General features: G+C 49.1%; 2 protein-coding genes across 3 annotated transcripts in view; both read left to right on the plus strand.

The window, feature by feature from the left end:
• Positions 1–7,576, plus strand: part of RNF43 (ring finger protein 43) — a 64,417-nt gene extending 56,841 nt beyond the window's left edge. For both annotated transcript variants that reach the window (XM_006940148.4, XM_019817611.3), the window contains 4 exons: positions 956–1,117; positions 1,659–1,761; positions 2,425–3,774; positions 6,132–7,576. In XM_006940148.4, coding sequence (XP_006940210.3) covers positions 956–1,117; positions 1,659–1,761; positions 2,425–3,774; positions 6,132–6,178 — 1,662 coding nt within the window. In that variant the 3' untranslated portion in view covers positions 6,179–7,576. The remainder of the gene's footprint in view (positions 1–955; positions 1,118–1,658; positions 1,762–2,424; positions 3,775–6,131) is intronic.
• A 1,470-nt stretch (positions 7,577–9,046) lies between these two features.
• On the plus strand, positions 9,047–14,366 carry SUPT4H1 (SPT4 homolog, DSIF elongation factor subunit). Its single transcript, XM_011289109.4, has 5 exons — positions 9,047–9,181; positions 9,725–9,831; positions 13,160–13,215; positions 13,475–13,528; positions 13,963–14,366. The coding sequence occupies exons 1-5, from the start codon at positions 9,113–9,115 to the stop codon at positions 14,028–14,030; spliced, it is 354 nt and encodes a 117-aa protein (XP_011287411.1). The 5' UTR covers positions 9,047–9,112; the 3' UTR covers positions 14,031–14,366.
• The last annotated feature ends 2,829 nt before the right edge of the window (positions 14,367–17,195 follow it).

A 17,195-nucleotide genomic window follows, 5' to 3' on the forward strand; every position in this document is an offset into this window, starting at 1 on the left:
TTTTATTTAAAAAAATTTTCTTCAATGTTTATTTTTGAGAGATAGAGAGAGACAGTGTGCGCAGGAGTGGGGGAGGGGCAGAGAGAGAGGGAGAGACACAGAACTCGAAGTGGTCTCCAGGCTCCATGCTGTCAGCACAGAGCCCGACGTGGGCCTTGAGCTCACAAACTGTGAGATCATTACCTGAGCCAAAGTCGGATGCTTATTCAACTGAGCCACCCAGGCTCCCCGGACAGAGTTAATTTTTAAAAGCAAAGCCAGAGAAAGCCTTATTGAGAGGACGACATTTACAGGAAAGACCCTAAATGGGTGAGGGGGTGATATGTGCAGATATCTGGGGAGAGTATGATCGAGACAGAGAAAACGGTAAGGGCAAAGGCCTTGAGGCAAAAGCGTGTCCAGTATGTCTGAGTCACAGCAAGAGGGCCATGTGGCTGGAGTGCAGTGAGTGAGAGGACAGAGCAGGAGGCGAGGACAGAGGGTCCCTGGGGGCCCCTTTTACTGGACTGTGTAGGCCATTGGCAGGACAGTGTTTTTTTACTCTGGGTGAAATGGGAGCTATTGGAGAGTTTTGAGCAGAAGTAGTACCATGATCTGACTTACATTTTAAGGCGGTAGGGTGGATATGTGGTTCGGTGGTTAATGGGATTAGGAATTCAGTTTGATGGGCCTGTTTGATATCCAAGCAAAGATGTCAAGCAGGCAGTTGGATGAAAATTTTCTCCCATGGGTCATCAAGGAAAAGAAAGCTTGATGGTATGAATGGGGGAGTGGGGTGGGCGGGGCTTAGCCTGCTTGGCAGAGCCATGTAGGAGCTTGAAGACGACAAGCTCCTAGGAGTAGTCAGTCGGCCATATGATCTAACTGGGTGACTGGGAGCCAAGCACAAACTTGAGGTCCAGGGGTGAGGGAAGAGGAGCCCTTGCCCTATTCTGAGCCCCACCCCTCTTCTCAGGATCCCCTTCAACAGCGAACAGCCTGGGCCATCAGCCAGCTGGCCACCAGGAGGTACCAGGCCAGCTGCAGGAGGGCCCGGGCTGAGTGGCCGGACTCAAGTAGCAGCTGTAGCTCAGCCCCTGTGTGTGCCATTTGCCTGGAGGAGTTCTCTGAGGGCCAGGTAAGGCAGGGCTTGCGGGCGACCTCCATGACCAGGCTGGGGAGGGCAGCTGGACTTCGGGAGGCTGGAGGAGGCCCTCGGGCAGGTGTGGGTGCCCTGGTTGCATCTGTGTCCCGTGTATCTTGCAGTGAGGCAGAGGTAGGGGACAGCACTGAGGTCTGGTTATGTTCCTGGTCTTCCAGGGAAAGACAACTACTGTTCGTTGAGTGTGTACCACGTGCTAGGATCTGTAGTGGGTGTTTTAGATGTATTATCTCATTTTAGCCTCATGACAGTGCAGGGTGGGGGTAGGTTAGTTTTTCATACTCATTTTAGAGCGGAAAACTAGAGCATTTCTGTTAAGAAACTTGCCCAAGGTCATGCAGCTAAAGTGGCAAGATCCAGGTTTACCGGACACCAAAGCCCTTACTCTTTCTATTCTACCATGGGGTATTTTACAAGAAGCTGAGGGCAAAAAGGAGAGGCCAGAGGGAGTCAGGGAAATCCTGGTTACTCCTGAACCTACAGGTAACTTTGGTTTGGACCCCCTTGTTTTCTCTAGGAGCTACGGGTCATTTCTTGCCTCCATGAGTTCCATCGTGTGTGTGTGGACCCCTGGCTACATCAGCATCGGACTTGCCCTCTCTGCATGTTCAACATCGTAGGTAGGAGGTGGGCCAAGTCCTCCCCTATGTGCAGGCAGATGGGTCTAGAACAAGGTTGCTCTCTGAGGGACGGTTTTGTCTTGAAGCTGAGGAGAAAGCAGGTCTGCCATAATAGTTCTTTAAGCTGTGTACTGCTCAAGAGTGCTTCCTGTGAAGGGCAGGGAGGACCATTCATACTGTAGACATCTTCATTACTTTAAACATTGTATCTTTATGACAACTTTGTTGATTCTAAATCTGGGTGGTTTGTATATTTATTATTCTGATTTTCTGGCAACAAAGTATCTTATTCTAACAAAACCAGGATATTATGAAAATTTTCTAAAAGATGAAAGTGAAGTATCTTGAGGAAGGAGAGCCTTTTTCTAATCTACCCAAAGGTGCACTAGGGACTGGTGGTGGCCCTGGGTCAAAGAGCCCCAGGTGGGCTGATGGGAGGAGCAGGGATGGACATACACAGTGGAACTTCCAGGGAGATAGATGGACTGGAAGGAGCCAGGGCATCCCAGGGCACAGGCAGATTAGGAATGTCCTTGGTCCCTCAACTCTGACCGAACACACAGGCTATGTGGGCTCAAATAGGTGCTACAGCCACACTTTTCTGAATGCACGCTCCATAGGTTTGTGGGGTCAAACACCTATGCTCTTGGTTATTTCTTCCAGAGGGTGATTCATTTTCCCAGTCCCTGGGACACTCTCGATCTTATCAGGAACCAGGCCGGAGACTTCACCTCATTCGCCAGCATCCCGGCCATGCCCACTACCACCTACCTGCTGCGTACCTGTTGGGCCCTTCCCGGAGTGCAGTGGCTCGGCCTCCGCGATCTGGTCCCTTCCCAACCTCGCAGGAGCCAGGCACAGGCCCCCGGCACCACCGTCTCCCCAGAGCCGCACATCCTTGGGCTCCGGGCGAGCAGCAGCGCCTGGCGGTGGCCCAGCATCCCTATGCGCAGGGCTGGGGGCTAGGCCGTCTCCGATGCACCTCGCAGCACCTCTCCGCTTGCCCAGCACCCCCACGCAGGGCCAGGCCTCACGACAGCAGCGGTTCTGGAGAAAGCTACCGCACGGAACGCAGTGGCTACATGGCAGACGGGCCAGCCAGCGACTCCAGTTCGGGGCCCTGTCATGGCTCTTCAAGTGACTCAGTGGTCAACTGCACGGACATCAGTCTGCAGGGCATCCATGGCAGCAGTTCTACCTTCCGCAGCTCCCTGAGCAGTGACTTTGACCCCTTGGTGTACTGCAGCCCTGAAGGGGAGCCCCGGGGGGAGGAGACCCAGCCTAGTGTGACCTCTCGGCCCCGTTCTTTGGACTCAGTGGTACCCACAGGAGAAACCCAGGTTTCCAGCCACGTCCACTACCACCGGCACCGGCACCACCACTACAAAAAGCGCTTCCAGTGGCATGGCCGGAAGCCTGGCCCAGAAACTGGGTTGCCCCAGTCCAGGCCTGCCATTCCTCGGACACAGCCCCAGCCAGAGCCGCCTTCCCCTGATCAGCAAGCTGCCAGATCCAACCCAGCTGCCCCCTCAGGACAGCTCCCCAATCCACAGCGGCCCAAGGCCCTCGTCGAAGCAGCCGCAGGCCCAGCTGATGCCTCCAGTCCCAGTCCCAGCAGCCTCTTCCACTTGCAGAAATCCAGCCTCCCTGTTCGACATCCACAGAGGAAAAGGCGAGGGTGCCTCTCAGAGCCCCCCCCAGCCTCTCGGCCCCAGGACTTGACTGCACACCCAACTTGCCAGGTTTTCCCCCATTATGCTACCAGCTTGGCATACCCTTGGTCCCCAGAGGCCCATCCATTGATCTTTGGACCTCCAGGCCTGGAGAGGAGGCTGCTACCAGAAACCCCAGGCCCTTGTTACCCAAGTTCACAGCCAGTGTGGTTGTGTCTGACTCCACGCCAGTCCCTGGAACCACACCCACCTGGGGAAGGGCCTTGTGAATGGAGTTGTGGCACCCTGGAGGGCAGGTCATGCCCTTACCCACACTGCCAGGTGCCGCCAGCCCAGCCTGGTGAGTTTCCAGGGGGAGAGGGTGTGGTGAGGAGAGGATACTAGGGGTTATTGCAGGATGGGTAAAGTCAGCCAACAAAGGGTTGACAGAAGCTGAGAAGGGTGCAGTGGGGCGACATTCAAAATATTGAACAACAGGCATAGCATAGGATGCTGGCTGAAGCACTCTGACTCTGCCAGGTATTACTCCTTTAGTTGCCAGATCATAGGGCGGCCTCAGGGGAAATACAGTGTGGATGGAACGTCAGAAATCTGGCACTTGCGGTTGTTTGGGACAATAGCTCCAATATAATTGTTTCAATACTTTAATAATTAGTCAAGCTGTACCAATGCACACAGTTCAATTATTAGCTTTGAATACAAAGAAGGCCAAAAAGGGTTCCTCGCTCTTGAGGAGAGCATGGAGAATTACTGATAGCCATAATCCTAGGCAATATGAGGTGTTGTAGGAGAAATAATTGCAGATATCCATAATCCTAGGCCATATGAGAAGAGCTATGTAAATGAGAAAAGGAAGGAAGGAAGGAAGGAAGGAAGGAAGGAAGGAAGGAAGGAAGGAAAGAAGGAAGGGAGGGAGGGAGGAAGGAAAGGAGGAGGGAAGGAAAGAAGGAAGGAAGGAAAAGGAAAGAAAAAGAAAAAAAGATCACAGATGGTTCTCAGCAACCCTGTGGGTCCTTAGGTTTTCTCCTCTCCCCCTGGGGGTAAAAGAACAACTAAGGCTTCCCTTCTAAGCACCCTTGTTAATAAGACTGACCTCATTTTCCTGGGGCCTCAGTACATCCCTGATACTGTATTACAACCAACGGTGATAATATAAATCCTCAACTTTAACTTGGTGTTTTTTTTGCTCAAATCCTCCTCTTCTTCCTTCAGAGCCCTCTACCTCCCCATTTTCCCCATCTTCTCCCATAGTGTGGATGACACAGCTCTCTGCCTACAGCTATCACTAGCCACCCCAAAAGGGGACCCAAAGGTCCTGAAACGTAAGACCTCACAGTCCAGGAACCCAACAGTTAAGGTCTAGAGCTGTTACCATTCATTCATTCACTTCTTCCTTCCTTTTTCCTTCCTGCACTGTATGTTTGCTCTATGCTAGGTTCCAGGCTAGGCTCTGAACACATGGAACTTGTCAACCAGGAGATCCAGGTCTGTGGGGTCATAGGCATGTAAACAGTTACAGTAGAGAAAATAATTGCTTCCATAGAACCAGGTAAAGTAAGCTTTGGCTATGTGTTTGATGATTCCCTTTGGACCCTGTCATGTGCTGCTGGTCCCAGACCACCACTTCCCTCTCTCCCATACTCAGAACCTGTTTCAATGTCTCCCTCTTCCCTGCTCTTCAAATCCAATCAATGCCAGATTCTGTTAAATGTACCCTTGATGCATTTTTTACCTTCTTCAAAACTGATGGCCCCTGCCTGTGTCTTAGATGCAGCCTAAAGATGGAAGCAGGAGCCTCCTACCCTTCTTCCTTCCCCTCTTACAGGTCCACGAAGGCTGGGCACTGTACATACAGTGTTGTGTCCTACAGAGTCATGCAGCACAGCTACCCTGCTCATGTACTGCTGCCGGGCTCATCACCCTCAAATAAACTGTCCAGAAATTTCCAAATGTTCTCTTTTGTCCACAGTGAAGAAAAACCCACCCTGGTTTGGCCTTCAAGGCTCTAGCACCAGCTAGCCCCCATCTCCCTTCCCAACCTTATTTTTCCCTCTTCCCCTTCCTGTTCTTCCTGTTCTTCCCTGTTCCATCCTTTTGCCAAACCAAGTAAATACTTCTTGCAGTTCCTATAGCCCAGAATATTCTGCTGCCTTCCTATTCCCGTAAATTGAGTTCTTACGTATTTCTGCAGGACCAGCTCATTTATCTTCACCTTCAGGAGGCCCTTCCTGACTGTTCCGCTGGAACATGATCTGTCCCCTTCCCAGGAAAGGTCTTAGGACCCAGTCCTGTCTCACTGGCAGAATTTCCCTTTGCATGCACGCCTTCTCTTCTACAAGACTGTCAGGTTCCTGCTTTTTTTTTTTTTTTTTTTTTCTGGTCTTCTATTTGGTGTGTGGTAACAGGCCAGATTCATGAGTGCTTAATAAATATTAATTGGGTTAATGAATGAATAGGAAGTATTTGTAACACACTGGTTGCTATATATGTTTCTCTTTCTCTAGCTTTTTTTTCCCCCCTCTTCCCTGTGTCCCAACTGGGACCCCTCCCAGCTTTCGATCTAACTGCCCCTTCTGGACACATTCCCTGCTCCCCACCCTGTGTGGTTCCCTGCCAGCCATACTGTCTTGCAGGTGGAACAAGCAAGAGGCTGGCCTGACACTCAGTGACCAATTTCCTCTTCCTCTGTAAACGCAGGCTCGGAGGAGGAGGAGCTTGAGGAGCTGTGCGAACAGGCTGTGTGAGATGCGCAGACTTCGCTTCAACCAAGTGTGCTCCGGCTGACCTGGGGGCCCTGTATGGCACAGAGTCATGCTCCTGAGAGAAGAAAGGACCTCGGAAAACACCCCTCTTTTTTGCTATACTTCCTGGAACCTCTGGAAGAGGGGTGGTGATGGTGGGGGGGGGCAGGAAGTGTTCCCTGCTCCCAGCTCTGGACCCTGCGTGCAGAACGCATTTGCAGGGCAGCAAGTCTGTGTCCAGCCTGGCAACTAGCTACTGCCTATGTGGGCTGGCTCCTTAAGGGGGGAGCAGGAAGCTAGGTGTGGGTAGTTAGGTGTTGAAAAGGTGCTGCTCCTTTCCCCAGACCCTGCAGGTCTTCCTCATCCCAAGTCTCATGTGCATACCTGCCAATGGGTCCTTCTTACCTCCTTTCTTGGGTGAGTCCTGCACACCAGCTTTGACTCCTCGGTAAAGCTGCTGCATCAGCAGCAACCTGGCTCTTATTTTCCTTCTTTGCAAAAGGATCAAGAACATAGGTGAGGCCTGAGCCCTAAAAAGGGAAGCTCTGCAGCTTCTCCAGGCAGTGCCTACCCTGGTGCATAAGGGAGAATGTTTTTCCCTTCTTGTTCTTAATTGTCAGATCCCCTCTATTAAGTCAGAGGGGAGACTGTGGGAAGCCAGGGTGTGGAGTCGTGTCCCAGCACCATGTTCTGGCACCATGAAGAACCTGGGATGGACACTCTGACTTTCAAACTCCCTTCTCTCTCCAGCAACTCCCAGTTCCTCTGGGTATTGGGGGGGGGGGGGGCGTGGCAGTGGGGAGGGAATAATTCTTTTCTAGAGATTGCCTATCTCCAAGTCCCAAAGTAGATGGAAAGAAAAGGATTTCTGATGAACTCCGTCTAGAAAAGGGAGGATGGAATGAAGGTAGAAAAGGCAGAATTACAGCTGAACAAGGACAACGATGAATCTGGGGGTCTTCTCTCAGAGCAGGGATGGGAAACGGGAGAACAAAGGAAAAGCAAGGTGGGACATTTGGGTTTAGATGGCCCCAAGGCCCAGCTTCCCATTATAAGCCATATAGGCCAGGGATGCCCAGGAAGGTGTGCATGCAGGATATCTGGCCTGGGTAGCTGGTACTGAGTGGCAAGGGCTGAGGGGCCTCCTGACGGTGACATTCACCCCAGGGCAGCTTGACCATTGCTGGCTCCTCAGACATTATCCCATTTGGAATGTGAATGTGGGAGCAAAGTGGGCACAGGACCCTACCTGGGAATCTTCTTCCCTCAAAGTCAGTGGGGAACTAGCACCTACCGAAGCACCCACATGGGTATTTATATCTGAACCAGACAGAAAGACGCTTGAATCAGGCACTATGTTGAGAAATGTATTTATTTGCTAATATATTTATCCATAAATGAGGTCTGGTCTTGTGGTTTTGTTCTCTCATGACAGTCACTCAGGGTAACAAATTCATCTTCTCCATTGACGGAAATAAATTATTTCTGGTATCAGAGGCTAGGCTCTGATTTATGAAAGGACAGGACAGAGTGGTAGACTAGGTAACAAGAATTGATTTGTAAGCCCCTAAAAACGATTTGGTGAGATAAGGGAAGGGGGAAGCATGACAAGATTCACACTGTGGTCCAGTCGTTATCAGACTTATTGTACTTTTCACTTCACACATTCTTATGATGCTTCAGTGACTTTGTGACCTTGGGCAAATATTCTGTGCCTCACTTTTTTCCGCCCATAAAATAGGCCTACTTCACAGAGTGGTTGCAGGGCTCCCATGAGATAAGCGTGAAAGTATGTTTGGAAAGTATCCAGTGACAGGGAACATTCTAACCCCAGTCACAGAACCCATCTGAACACACGCCCCCCCTTGAAAAAGCTCTGTTTCAGTTGGGACGCCTGGTTGGGAGGATAGAACAGTAGGGCCTGAAACTACTGAAACTATCCTAGAGCTCCAATTCTGATAAACACAAATGACTGTGCTCTGCCTCCCCACGGGACTACGGTTGACGATCAAGAGCTGGTGCTATGTTGGTATGAATTCCACAGAGCCTGGGGCAGCCTCTGCTCTCATCCTCACAAAGCACATTTCCCCCTCTGCTTCTCCAGGACAGGTTTCCTAGGGGGTGGTCATTGTCTGTTGCCCAGTTTTGAACAGGAGAGCAAAGAAACATCCAGCTTGCTATAAGGTGAAATCAAAACAAAACAAAACACAATCTCCAATCCCCTACAGATATTCTGAAGTAAAGGACCTGTGTCTAAATGCTGCACGAAACAAATTATCAGCTGGAACAAGGAAAGTACGTAAAGAGTTTTAAAAAATAATGGGCCTGGTATCCGCCATGGGCTCACAAGCCAGCATTCCCGTGGACGGCGAATGGAAACCCTTTACTGCTCTCAGGAAAGACAGGGGCCGTCCCTGATTTTCCTCTCTGCAGAGATAATCCAGATGGAGACAGTGGACTCTGGCCCTGCGCTTTTAAAATGGGAAGACAAAAAAGAATCTCGGCTGACATCTGGGATCCTCCTAAGGGGACCGGCGGCCGGCTGCCAGCGGCCTAGATCAAACGGCCCGCCCCGCCGGGAGTTCCGGCCGGAGCCGCGGCGCGCTCTCGCGCAGGCGCCAGCCGCGCCACCCCTCCCCCACGGGCCCTACCCACAGGCGCAACTGCCTTCCCGGCCTCGCCCTCGCGCCCGCCCAGGTGGCGGGTGCGCGCGCCGGCCCAGGTGACTCCCGGCCGGCCCCGCCTCCAGGCGGGAGAAACCATCTCCTTGACCGGGGGGGGGGGGGGGGGAGAGAGAGGCGTGAGTCCGCGGCTCCCCACACCGGAACAGGAAGTTCGGGAAACCGGAAGTGGAAGGCATTCTGGGTAAATCGCTGTTTACTTCCTGCGGCTGAGGAGGCCGTGGCCCAAATCTTTGCTGTTCATTTGTCGGAGAGGATGGCCCTGGAGACGGTGCCGAAGGACCTACGGCATCTACGGGCTTGTTTGCTGTGTTCTCTGGTCAAGGTGTCCTTCGGGGAGGCGGTTGTGGGGGCGATGGGGTATCAAGGTGGGGGAAAAGGTGGAACGGAGCTGGGGGATAGCGAAGGGAAAAGTAGGGTCCAGGACCCCGGGGGTTGGCAGGGGATGTGGGAAGCTGCTGGAGGCCGTTGTTTAAGTCGGGAGGAACGCAGGCAGTCTTACATGATTTTGAATCCTCAGCACACAGGTCTGATCCTTAACAGACATTCAGTGAATTTCTGTTGAAGCCGAAGGCCACTGGGATTCAGAGGAGGGTGGGGATCTGCAGCTGAGGGAGTAGTCGGAGAGGATGCCTGACCCTGAGGAGACTAGGGAAAGGAGTAGGTAAAACATAGCTGGTAATAAGAGAGGGAGGACTGTGAGGGTGGAACTTTAGCAGTGGGGCTGTGGGAGTGGTGGGTGGGGAATCTGATGAGACAGAGCCAACATAGGGAGGCTTCTACTTGACCAGGTAGAAGTATGGAGAAAGCTACTTCCTTTTTTGGCCTTGTTTATGCTCACTCCTTCTCCCTCTTTTCCCTCTCCTAGACTATAGACCAGTTTGAATATGACGGATGTGACAATTGTGATGCATACCTTCAGATGAAGGGTAACCGGGAGATGGTATATGACTGCACCAGTTCTTCCTTTGATGGGTAAGCCCCTTTAGAGTCCTTTGTTACACCCACCCCCACCCCATCCCACCCCACCAAGTAAATGTGAGGCAGACTTTTGAGACCATAATCCTAGTTGTTCTCAAAGTTATTTTGAGACATAGTAGTCCTGTGCTGTCCAGTACAGTTGCTACTAGCTATGTGTGGCATTGAGCACTTGAAATGTGGCTAGTCCAAACTGAGGTTTGCTCATACTGCGAAATATGCACTAGATTGACAAGACTTAGAACGAGAAAAAAGAATATAAAATATTTTAATTTTTCAAATATTAATTACATGCCAAAGTGATAATTCTTTGGATATACTGGGTTAAATGAGATATGGTATTGAAGTTAATTTCATCTTTTTGTCTTTACTCATAAACATGGCTACTAGAAAATTTAAAATGACTTGTGTGGTTTTCATTATATTTCTGCCGTACAGTTCTTCATTAAAGACGGTCAGCTCATTGTTGGTAGGGACTGTGTTTATCTTGTGCACCATGATTTGGCACAGGGCCTGGAAGGTGGCAAATGGCTAATAAATGTTTGTTGAATGCATGAAGATCCTTTCTGAAGATGAAGGTCAGGTAGAGTAATGGTAAATTATCGCCCGAAAGCTGTTCCCTTTAGATATGTCTAAGAGAACCTGTAAGAAAAATTTTCCCTTAGTGAGATTGTCCAATGGGGAGAAAGGGAAGTGAGAGTAACATAAGTAGCCAGGTCTCCATTTTTCCCCCAAGGTAGGAGCCAAGGGGCAGTATTTTGGGGGGGTTCAGGAGATACTTTAAAGTGTCTCTTGGTCTCCAGGCCAGTTGAAGATTTATACACAGACTAGGCTCAAACCCAGTACTTGCTGAACCTTCAAGATGGGGCCAACTCCATCCCTTCTTTGATTTCCTTTAAGGAAGCATGAAGAATTGGGCAAAAAAGATGTTGTCATGGAATCTTACTTCCTACACATGCATGTGCATAGGCAGAATCTTCAGTCCCTTCGATTATTTGTTTGCACTGTAACAAAATTGCTAACGAATGAATAAAAGAACTCCCATTTACAGGTAACGTACTGTGTTGGCTGCTCTGAAGGATGTCAAGAGTCACACAGTGATGTATTTACTAGTAAGAGATGCAGTGTAAAGTTTTGCATTTAGAATTTTTTTTTTAAAGTTGTAAGATGTGTGACAGAAAATTTACCATTTTTAAGTGTAGAATTCAGTGGCATTAAGTATATTCACACTGTTGTGCAGCCATCACTACCATCCATCTACAGAACTTTTTTCATCTCCTCATTTCCCCCTCCGCACAGCCCCAGGCAACTACCATTCTACTTTCTTTATGAATTTGCACTTGATGTTAGCCAAAAGGCCGAGAAGTGATGGAATTTGAAGTATACTGTAGGTGCTTCATATAAGCGGAATCATACGATATTTGTCCTTTTGTAACTGGCTCATTTCACTTAGTGTAATGTCTTCAAGGTTTATCTATATTGTAGCATGTCAGAAGCATTTTTTAAGCTGAATAATACCATTTTTGTATATACCACATTTTATCTATGTGTCGATAGACACTTGGGTTGCTTCTGTCTTTTGGCTGTTATGAATAATGCTGCTGGGAGCATGGCTTTACGAATATCTGATCAGGTCCCTGCCTTCACTTCTTTGGGGTATATATATCCAGAAGTGGAATTGCTGAGTTCTATGTTTAGTATTTCGAGGAACCGTCAGACTGTTTTTCGTAGTGGCAGCGCCATTTTACATTCCCACCACCAGTTTCTCTACACCCTACCCAACACTTGTTATTTTTTGTTTTATGTTTTGTTTTGGTTTTGATAGAAGCTACCCTATTGGGTGTGGAGTGATATCTCTTTGTGGTTTTGATTGTCTTTCCCTAATCATTGGTGATGTCTTTCGCTAATCAGTTGTGATGTACTTATTGGCCATTTGTGTCTCTTCTTCAGAAAAAATGTCTGTTCAGGTCCTTTGCCCACTTTTGAATCAGGTTATTTGGCTTTTTACTGTTGAATTGTTGGGAGTTATTTGTGTATTCCCTGTGCGTATTAGGTTTTGGAGAATGGGTATGTCAAAGGCTAATGGAGATCAGAGGAAGGCCAGATGAACTCAGCCAGAAGCAGAGGAGATAGCATATGAATCAGGCTCTTAAAGAAGTACAGGTTTTTTGAGGAAGGTGAGGTGAGACAGCATTTTAGAAAAAGCATTCTAAACAAGGGAATGACTTGAGCAAAATCAGGGGTGGGAAAACTAGGGTATGTTTGGAGAATGGTGGGAATTCTGTTTAGACTGAATCATAAGGTTGGGTAACAGATACTATAGGGCTAGAAAGATTGGTTGTGAAGGACAGAGGAGAATATAGTTTTGGTCAGGAGAATGGCCTGCATATGTGTCTGCTGCACATCAGTCTGCCAGGCCAGGGCAAGTATGACCCTGCGTAACCACCCTGGAGAATGGGGTCAGTTCCACTCAGTGTATGACTGAGAATGTAGGATTTGGATGGGGAGGAAGGCCCCCCAAATAAGAATCCAAGATTGTTGCCAAGAGAAGAGGGAATGGTTATTGAGGAGGTAATCAACAAATGTCAGTGTCTAGAACAGACCTGTCACAATAGGCAATCACTAAGCATTTGATTGAATCAACAAATGGCAGGGAAATGACCTCTGTAAGCTTCTGAAAGTACCTGATGTTTACATGTCAAGCCCAAAAGGCAGGCTTCTAGCTCTTCAGTAGCCTTTCTGTTGCCTGTGCTCTAGAATCAGAGGTATCCTAGGAAAAACTATTAGGATAATAAGGAGAGTTAATGTTTATTCAGCACCTATTCTGTGCTAGGTGCTTTTCATGTATTAGCTTGGTCTGAGTTTCATATGTGTGTTAGGCTGCACAGCTCATTAGAGGCAGATCTTGGCCCAGTCTAACTTATTTCTGGTAGGAGGACCCATTGTTTTCATTCACCCTCTGCCTTTGCATTAACGCCAGCCCCCTAGTGGTCATGTTGGTTGTAATCAGAAGAGCTGGTTTCCCGGGAGTCTGGGCTAAAGATGTTTTTGAGCCTGGTGAAGCTAGTCCTTTGGGGATGATGACTGACTTGTGATTGGCGGGCAAAGAAACTTTTTCAGTACTAACTTTTGGTCAGCTCCTTCGCAGCATTAGAAGTCACTTTCTCCTGCTTTCTAGCAGAGACTCAATACTTGGCTTTTTCCTGTGTTTCTTCTCCCAGAACTATTTTGCTGGCCTGTAGCAGAGTAACGTGGGCAGTCTCCTCCATCGCTCTTCTCTAGTGGGCAAGGCTCAGCGTGACCTCTGTTTCTTTCCCTTTCCCAGAATCATTGCGATGATGAGTCCAGAGGACAGCTGGGTGTCTAAGTGGCAGCGAGTCAGTAAGTTCTCCCTTCTCCTTTTCCTTCTCCTAGTTGTGTTGTTTCTGTCCCTTGGGTTCAGTGGGGGAGTCTTAAATCATTGGGTATGTGTCCTCAGAGTGAGAAAGATGAGAGTGTCCTGTCCCCTGTCATTTAACACTGTAGCCAAAAGAGGTGATTGCTCTTCTCGCGGCGCTGCAGCATTTCTTTCGTTTTGAGCTTAAACCTCCATTTGGTCTTTAGACTTAACTTACTCTCACTGCCATCTCTTCTCTCTTAGGTAACTTTAAGCCGGGTGTGTATGCAGTGTCAGTCACTGGTCGCCTACCCCAAGGTAATAATAATCATAATAGCAGCTGATACTCATTTACTGTGCCAAGTTCTGAGGAAGTCCTTGTTGTGATTGCACGCTAGTCCTCACACCTCTGTGAGGGAACTGAGACACAGAGAGGTTAAATAACTTGTCCAAGGTCACCTGCTAGTTAAGTAAGGAGGTAGAATTTGAACCCAGGCATTTCGGCTCCAGAACCCTTGGTTTCAATGACTACAACGTGTCTTCTGTTTTTCTCTCGCTTTTACCAAGTCATTGCCAGACACTTGCCTGAATCTTCAGTGGTAACAAGCCAACCTGGCGGGATCATTGATGAGCTGTCTAGGAACTCCACTTTGCTTAGGAACACGTTTCTTCCCACAAAGTGGTAGTAGAGGGACTTTTCTTATCCTCTGGAATCTTCCTCCCTCACAGAGCTGTTTCTTTTCCTGCCACAGGAATCGTGCGAGAGCTGAAGAGTCGAGGAGTGGCCTACAAATCCAGAGACACAGCTATAAAGACCTAGCAAGATGCATGGCTGCCAGAGTCTTGCCTCTGCCCCACCTCCTGCCTCTGTTTATTTTTTGTTGTGGAACTAAGGGGGCGGAACTTCAGATACTCCCCACCATCCAGTTCTGAGACTCAGCAGACTGTTGAGAGCACAGCGTGTCCCTGGGCCATTTTACCTTTGGACTACTGGTGGGGGTGGTTTGGGTTGGTGGATTGACAGAGACTGAATTGAATGGGAGGTAGGATACTGGTCTTCCTACTCAGAGCCCAGGTCTATGCCCTTACCCATGGGCAAGACTCTGGGTCAAATGCCAATAAACACGAATCTCTAGGAAGGTTCTTAAGCCCATGACAGACGCCTTACCTCCTCCTTCCTTCCTTTTACCCAGGTGCAGTAAAACCCCCTTAACCCTGTAAGCACCTTCCCAGAGCAGCAGAAGCCCTCCTGCTCTCCATTACCCATCTTTCAGGCTCCAGAGTTGCAGCCTTTCTAGTGTGCTTCCTTGGGTCCTGTTGGAAGGTCTGCTGTCCTGAGTCTAGGGAACCCCATCGTGCAGACTTTTGCTCTCTAGACCTGGCACAGCAGGTGTCCCCTGAAAGAAATCCTGAGATTTCATAAGTATTCTTTGCCCATTGACCATGTTTAATACACCCTCCTCCCCACCCACCCCCCCACACACACTTTCTGTTTTCTTTTTGCTGCTCTTCCTATACCTTAGGCCAGTCAGTGGTAACCTTGGCCCTCTGTCCCCCACGTACTCACGTTTGCTGCTTCCTGTAACTGGAGACTGGTGGCTGCTGGGTCTTGGTCTGGTTAGTTTATGCCTCTGTAGGAGTTGGGCCCGTCCCTCTCTCCTTTGGCCTAGTAGGGGGTTTTGTTATTGGTCAAGACAAGTTACTTGTTTTGGAATGAAAATTCACCATAAATTCTTACTTACTTAAATTTCCACAAAGAATCCTATCAATATCCCCATTTTGATACCCTAAGTTTCTTGTTCTCCATCTGTAAAACCATGATAACACTCTGCCTGTTTACCTCAGTATTGTGGTGATTATAAAAATGAAGCAATGTGAAAATTCTAGAACTTAGGTTTTATAAAAGGTAAAATTCACCTACTCTCTTTTTATTAGTTATTTTTTAATGTGCACACAGTCAACCAAAATAGTGGGAGAAATGCCCAGAATCACCACTGCAGAATGAGCTCTTGACTCATAAGCAGAGGTGCCTACACTAGGGCTTTGTGTATCTTAGCCACCTGGTGTTTCTAGTGAGTCAGTGTCTCCTGTTACCTGTGGCCTGGAATGTGTGGGAAGGAGGGAGAGGTGCTGACTTGGTACCACTGTCCTTGTCCTCTCATGGGCCCATGGGAAGGAAGCTGGTTGTGGCCCTGGTGGCTCATGTCGCTCACAGATCCTGAAACCAGAACCATTTTTGCTGAGGCCTTCAAGCTCTGAAGGAATGGTCTGTCAACCCCAATTTCAACTGAGTTTTTAGAGGATTTTTCCAACCCAGCAAACTGAAGGAGCTCAAGGGGTGGCGGTTTCTGTTCAGTTTCAATCTGAAAGGATCCTTGGGAAGTAGCCCCCACGAGGCCAGCCTTACGTGCTGGAGGGAAGAAGTGGGTTTCAGCAAGAGTGCCTAAGCTGTGCAGCCAACACCCAACTTTCACTGGCTTTTCTCAAAAAGTCCCTTGGAAATCCCCGGCTGCTGTCCTGCGTGTCTGACCCGGACGTGGCTGCTTGGTGAGAATGGAAACAGTTGTGGGGAGGGGAGACAGGAGGAGCCATGCACAAATAACCACACTCAGGCTGCCTCAGCCCCACTCTGAGCTGAGGCCCTAACTGTTAGCCTCGCAGGAAGCGAAAGACACAGGCCCTGATGGTTGTGGGGGAGGGGTGGCCAGTTGCTGGAACCGGATCTCACAGACTCGGTGCCAAGTGGGCCCTGCCTGGGAGCTGCTTCTGAATTGGCTTTCTTGTTTTCTCTGGTCCTCGAACCTGCTGATGGTGCCACTTGGCAGCTCAGACAGGCGCTAAGGTGTGAGAGTCCGATCCCCTGCAGGGAGCCCAAAGAAACTGAAAGAGAGATCTCTGATCCTTCAAGGTTCCCTGGGAGAGAGCAGTGCTATGTGGGAGAGGTTCCAGGTGCTGGTGCCACTGCCCCTGTTGCACATCCCTGAGGGCTGGCTATGCCTGCTCGTTGTTCCTGTCAGAGGTTCACCCCATTCTGACTCCTGAGGTCTACTTATGGTCTTGGCCTCTCACTCAGTAATTTGGCTTCTCTTTTCAGAAAGCAAGGCTCCTCCCCCCTAGTTCAACAAAGACAGATGCAGGTCAGACAAGAGTAGTGGCCAGGCTGCCTTCCTCGTCTGCTCATTCCTCATTCTCTGATTCCTACCCACTATTGCCTGTGGGGTTAGGCTGGCTAAGTGGCAATGCATTGCTGAATGCAGCCTCTGGCCCTAGGCAGTGATTGGTGGCTGATAGAACAAGTCAGAAAATTCCGGTCAGAAGCCGTTTCCCCAAAAGTAATGGGGATGAGCTGGGGAGGGTTAAGCTCAGTCCGGGCTCTTTAGGTTTGGCCTCATTTTCTCTGGGCATGGCCACTACCTTTTTACTCCAAGCCTGTCCATAACTTGCCATTCACTTTTTAAAAAATGTTTTATATTTGAGAGAGAGTGAGAGACCGATCATAAGTGGTGGAGGGGCAGAGAGAGAGAGAGACAGAATCCAAACCAGGCTCCCGGCTCTGAGCTGTCAGTACAGAGTCCAGATGCGGGGCTCAAACCCACAAGCAGTGATACCATGACCTGAGCCGAAGTTGGACGCTCAACTGAATGAGCCACCCAGCCACCCTATAACCTGCCATTCAATCTTCATGCCCCCTCCCTGATACCTGATCCTGCGAGTATGTATAAAAGAGACAGGTAAGGTTGAAGAACAGACTGATGTCTTACTTTGGAAGTCTGGTTCATGTTCAGTAAAGCCTTTCATTTAAATAACTTTTTACAGTTGACAAAAGGGATTTCATGTCCATTATTGGATCCTCACAAAACCTCTATGTCATAGTTAACATCCTTACCTAGTGATGAACAGACTGACAGTCAAAGTTAAAGTGACTTGGCCATGATCAAGAAGTAGGGCCTTAGCTCAAGAAATACATTGCCCACACCCAAGGTAG

This window comes from Felis catus, chromosome E1 (genome assembly GCF_018350175.1).
Source record: "Felis catus isolate Fca126 chromosome E1, F.catus_Fca126_mat1.0, whole genome shotgun sequence".
Classification (NCBI taxonomy): domain Eukaryota; kingdom Metazoa; phylum Chordata; class Mammalia; order Carnivora; family Felidae; genus Felis; species Felis catus.

Coding starts and splice junctions, on each gene's coding strand:
- SUPT4H1 (XM_011289109.4), top strand. CDS start 9,113: ATGGCCCTGGAGACGGTGCCGAAGGACCTACGGCATCTACGGGCTTGT. Junction 13,216..13,474: donor GTCTAAGTGGCAGCGAGTCA/GTAAGTTCTCCC, acceptor CTTCTCTCTTAG/GTAACTTTAAGCCGGGTGTG. Junction 13,529..13,962: donor CACTGGTCGCCTACCCCAAG/GTAATAATAATC, acceptor TTCCTGCCACAG/GAATCGTGCGAGAGCTGAAG.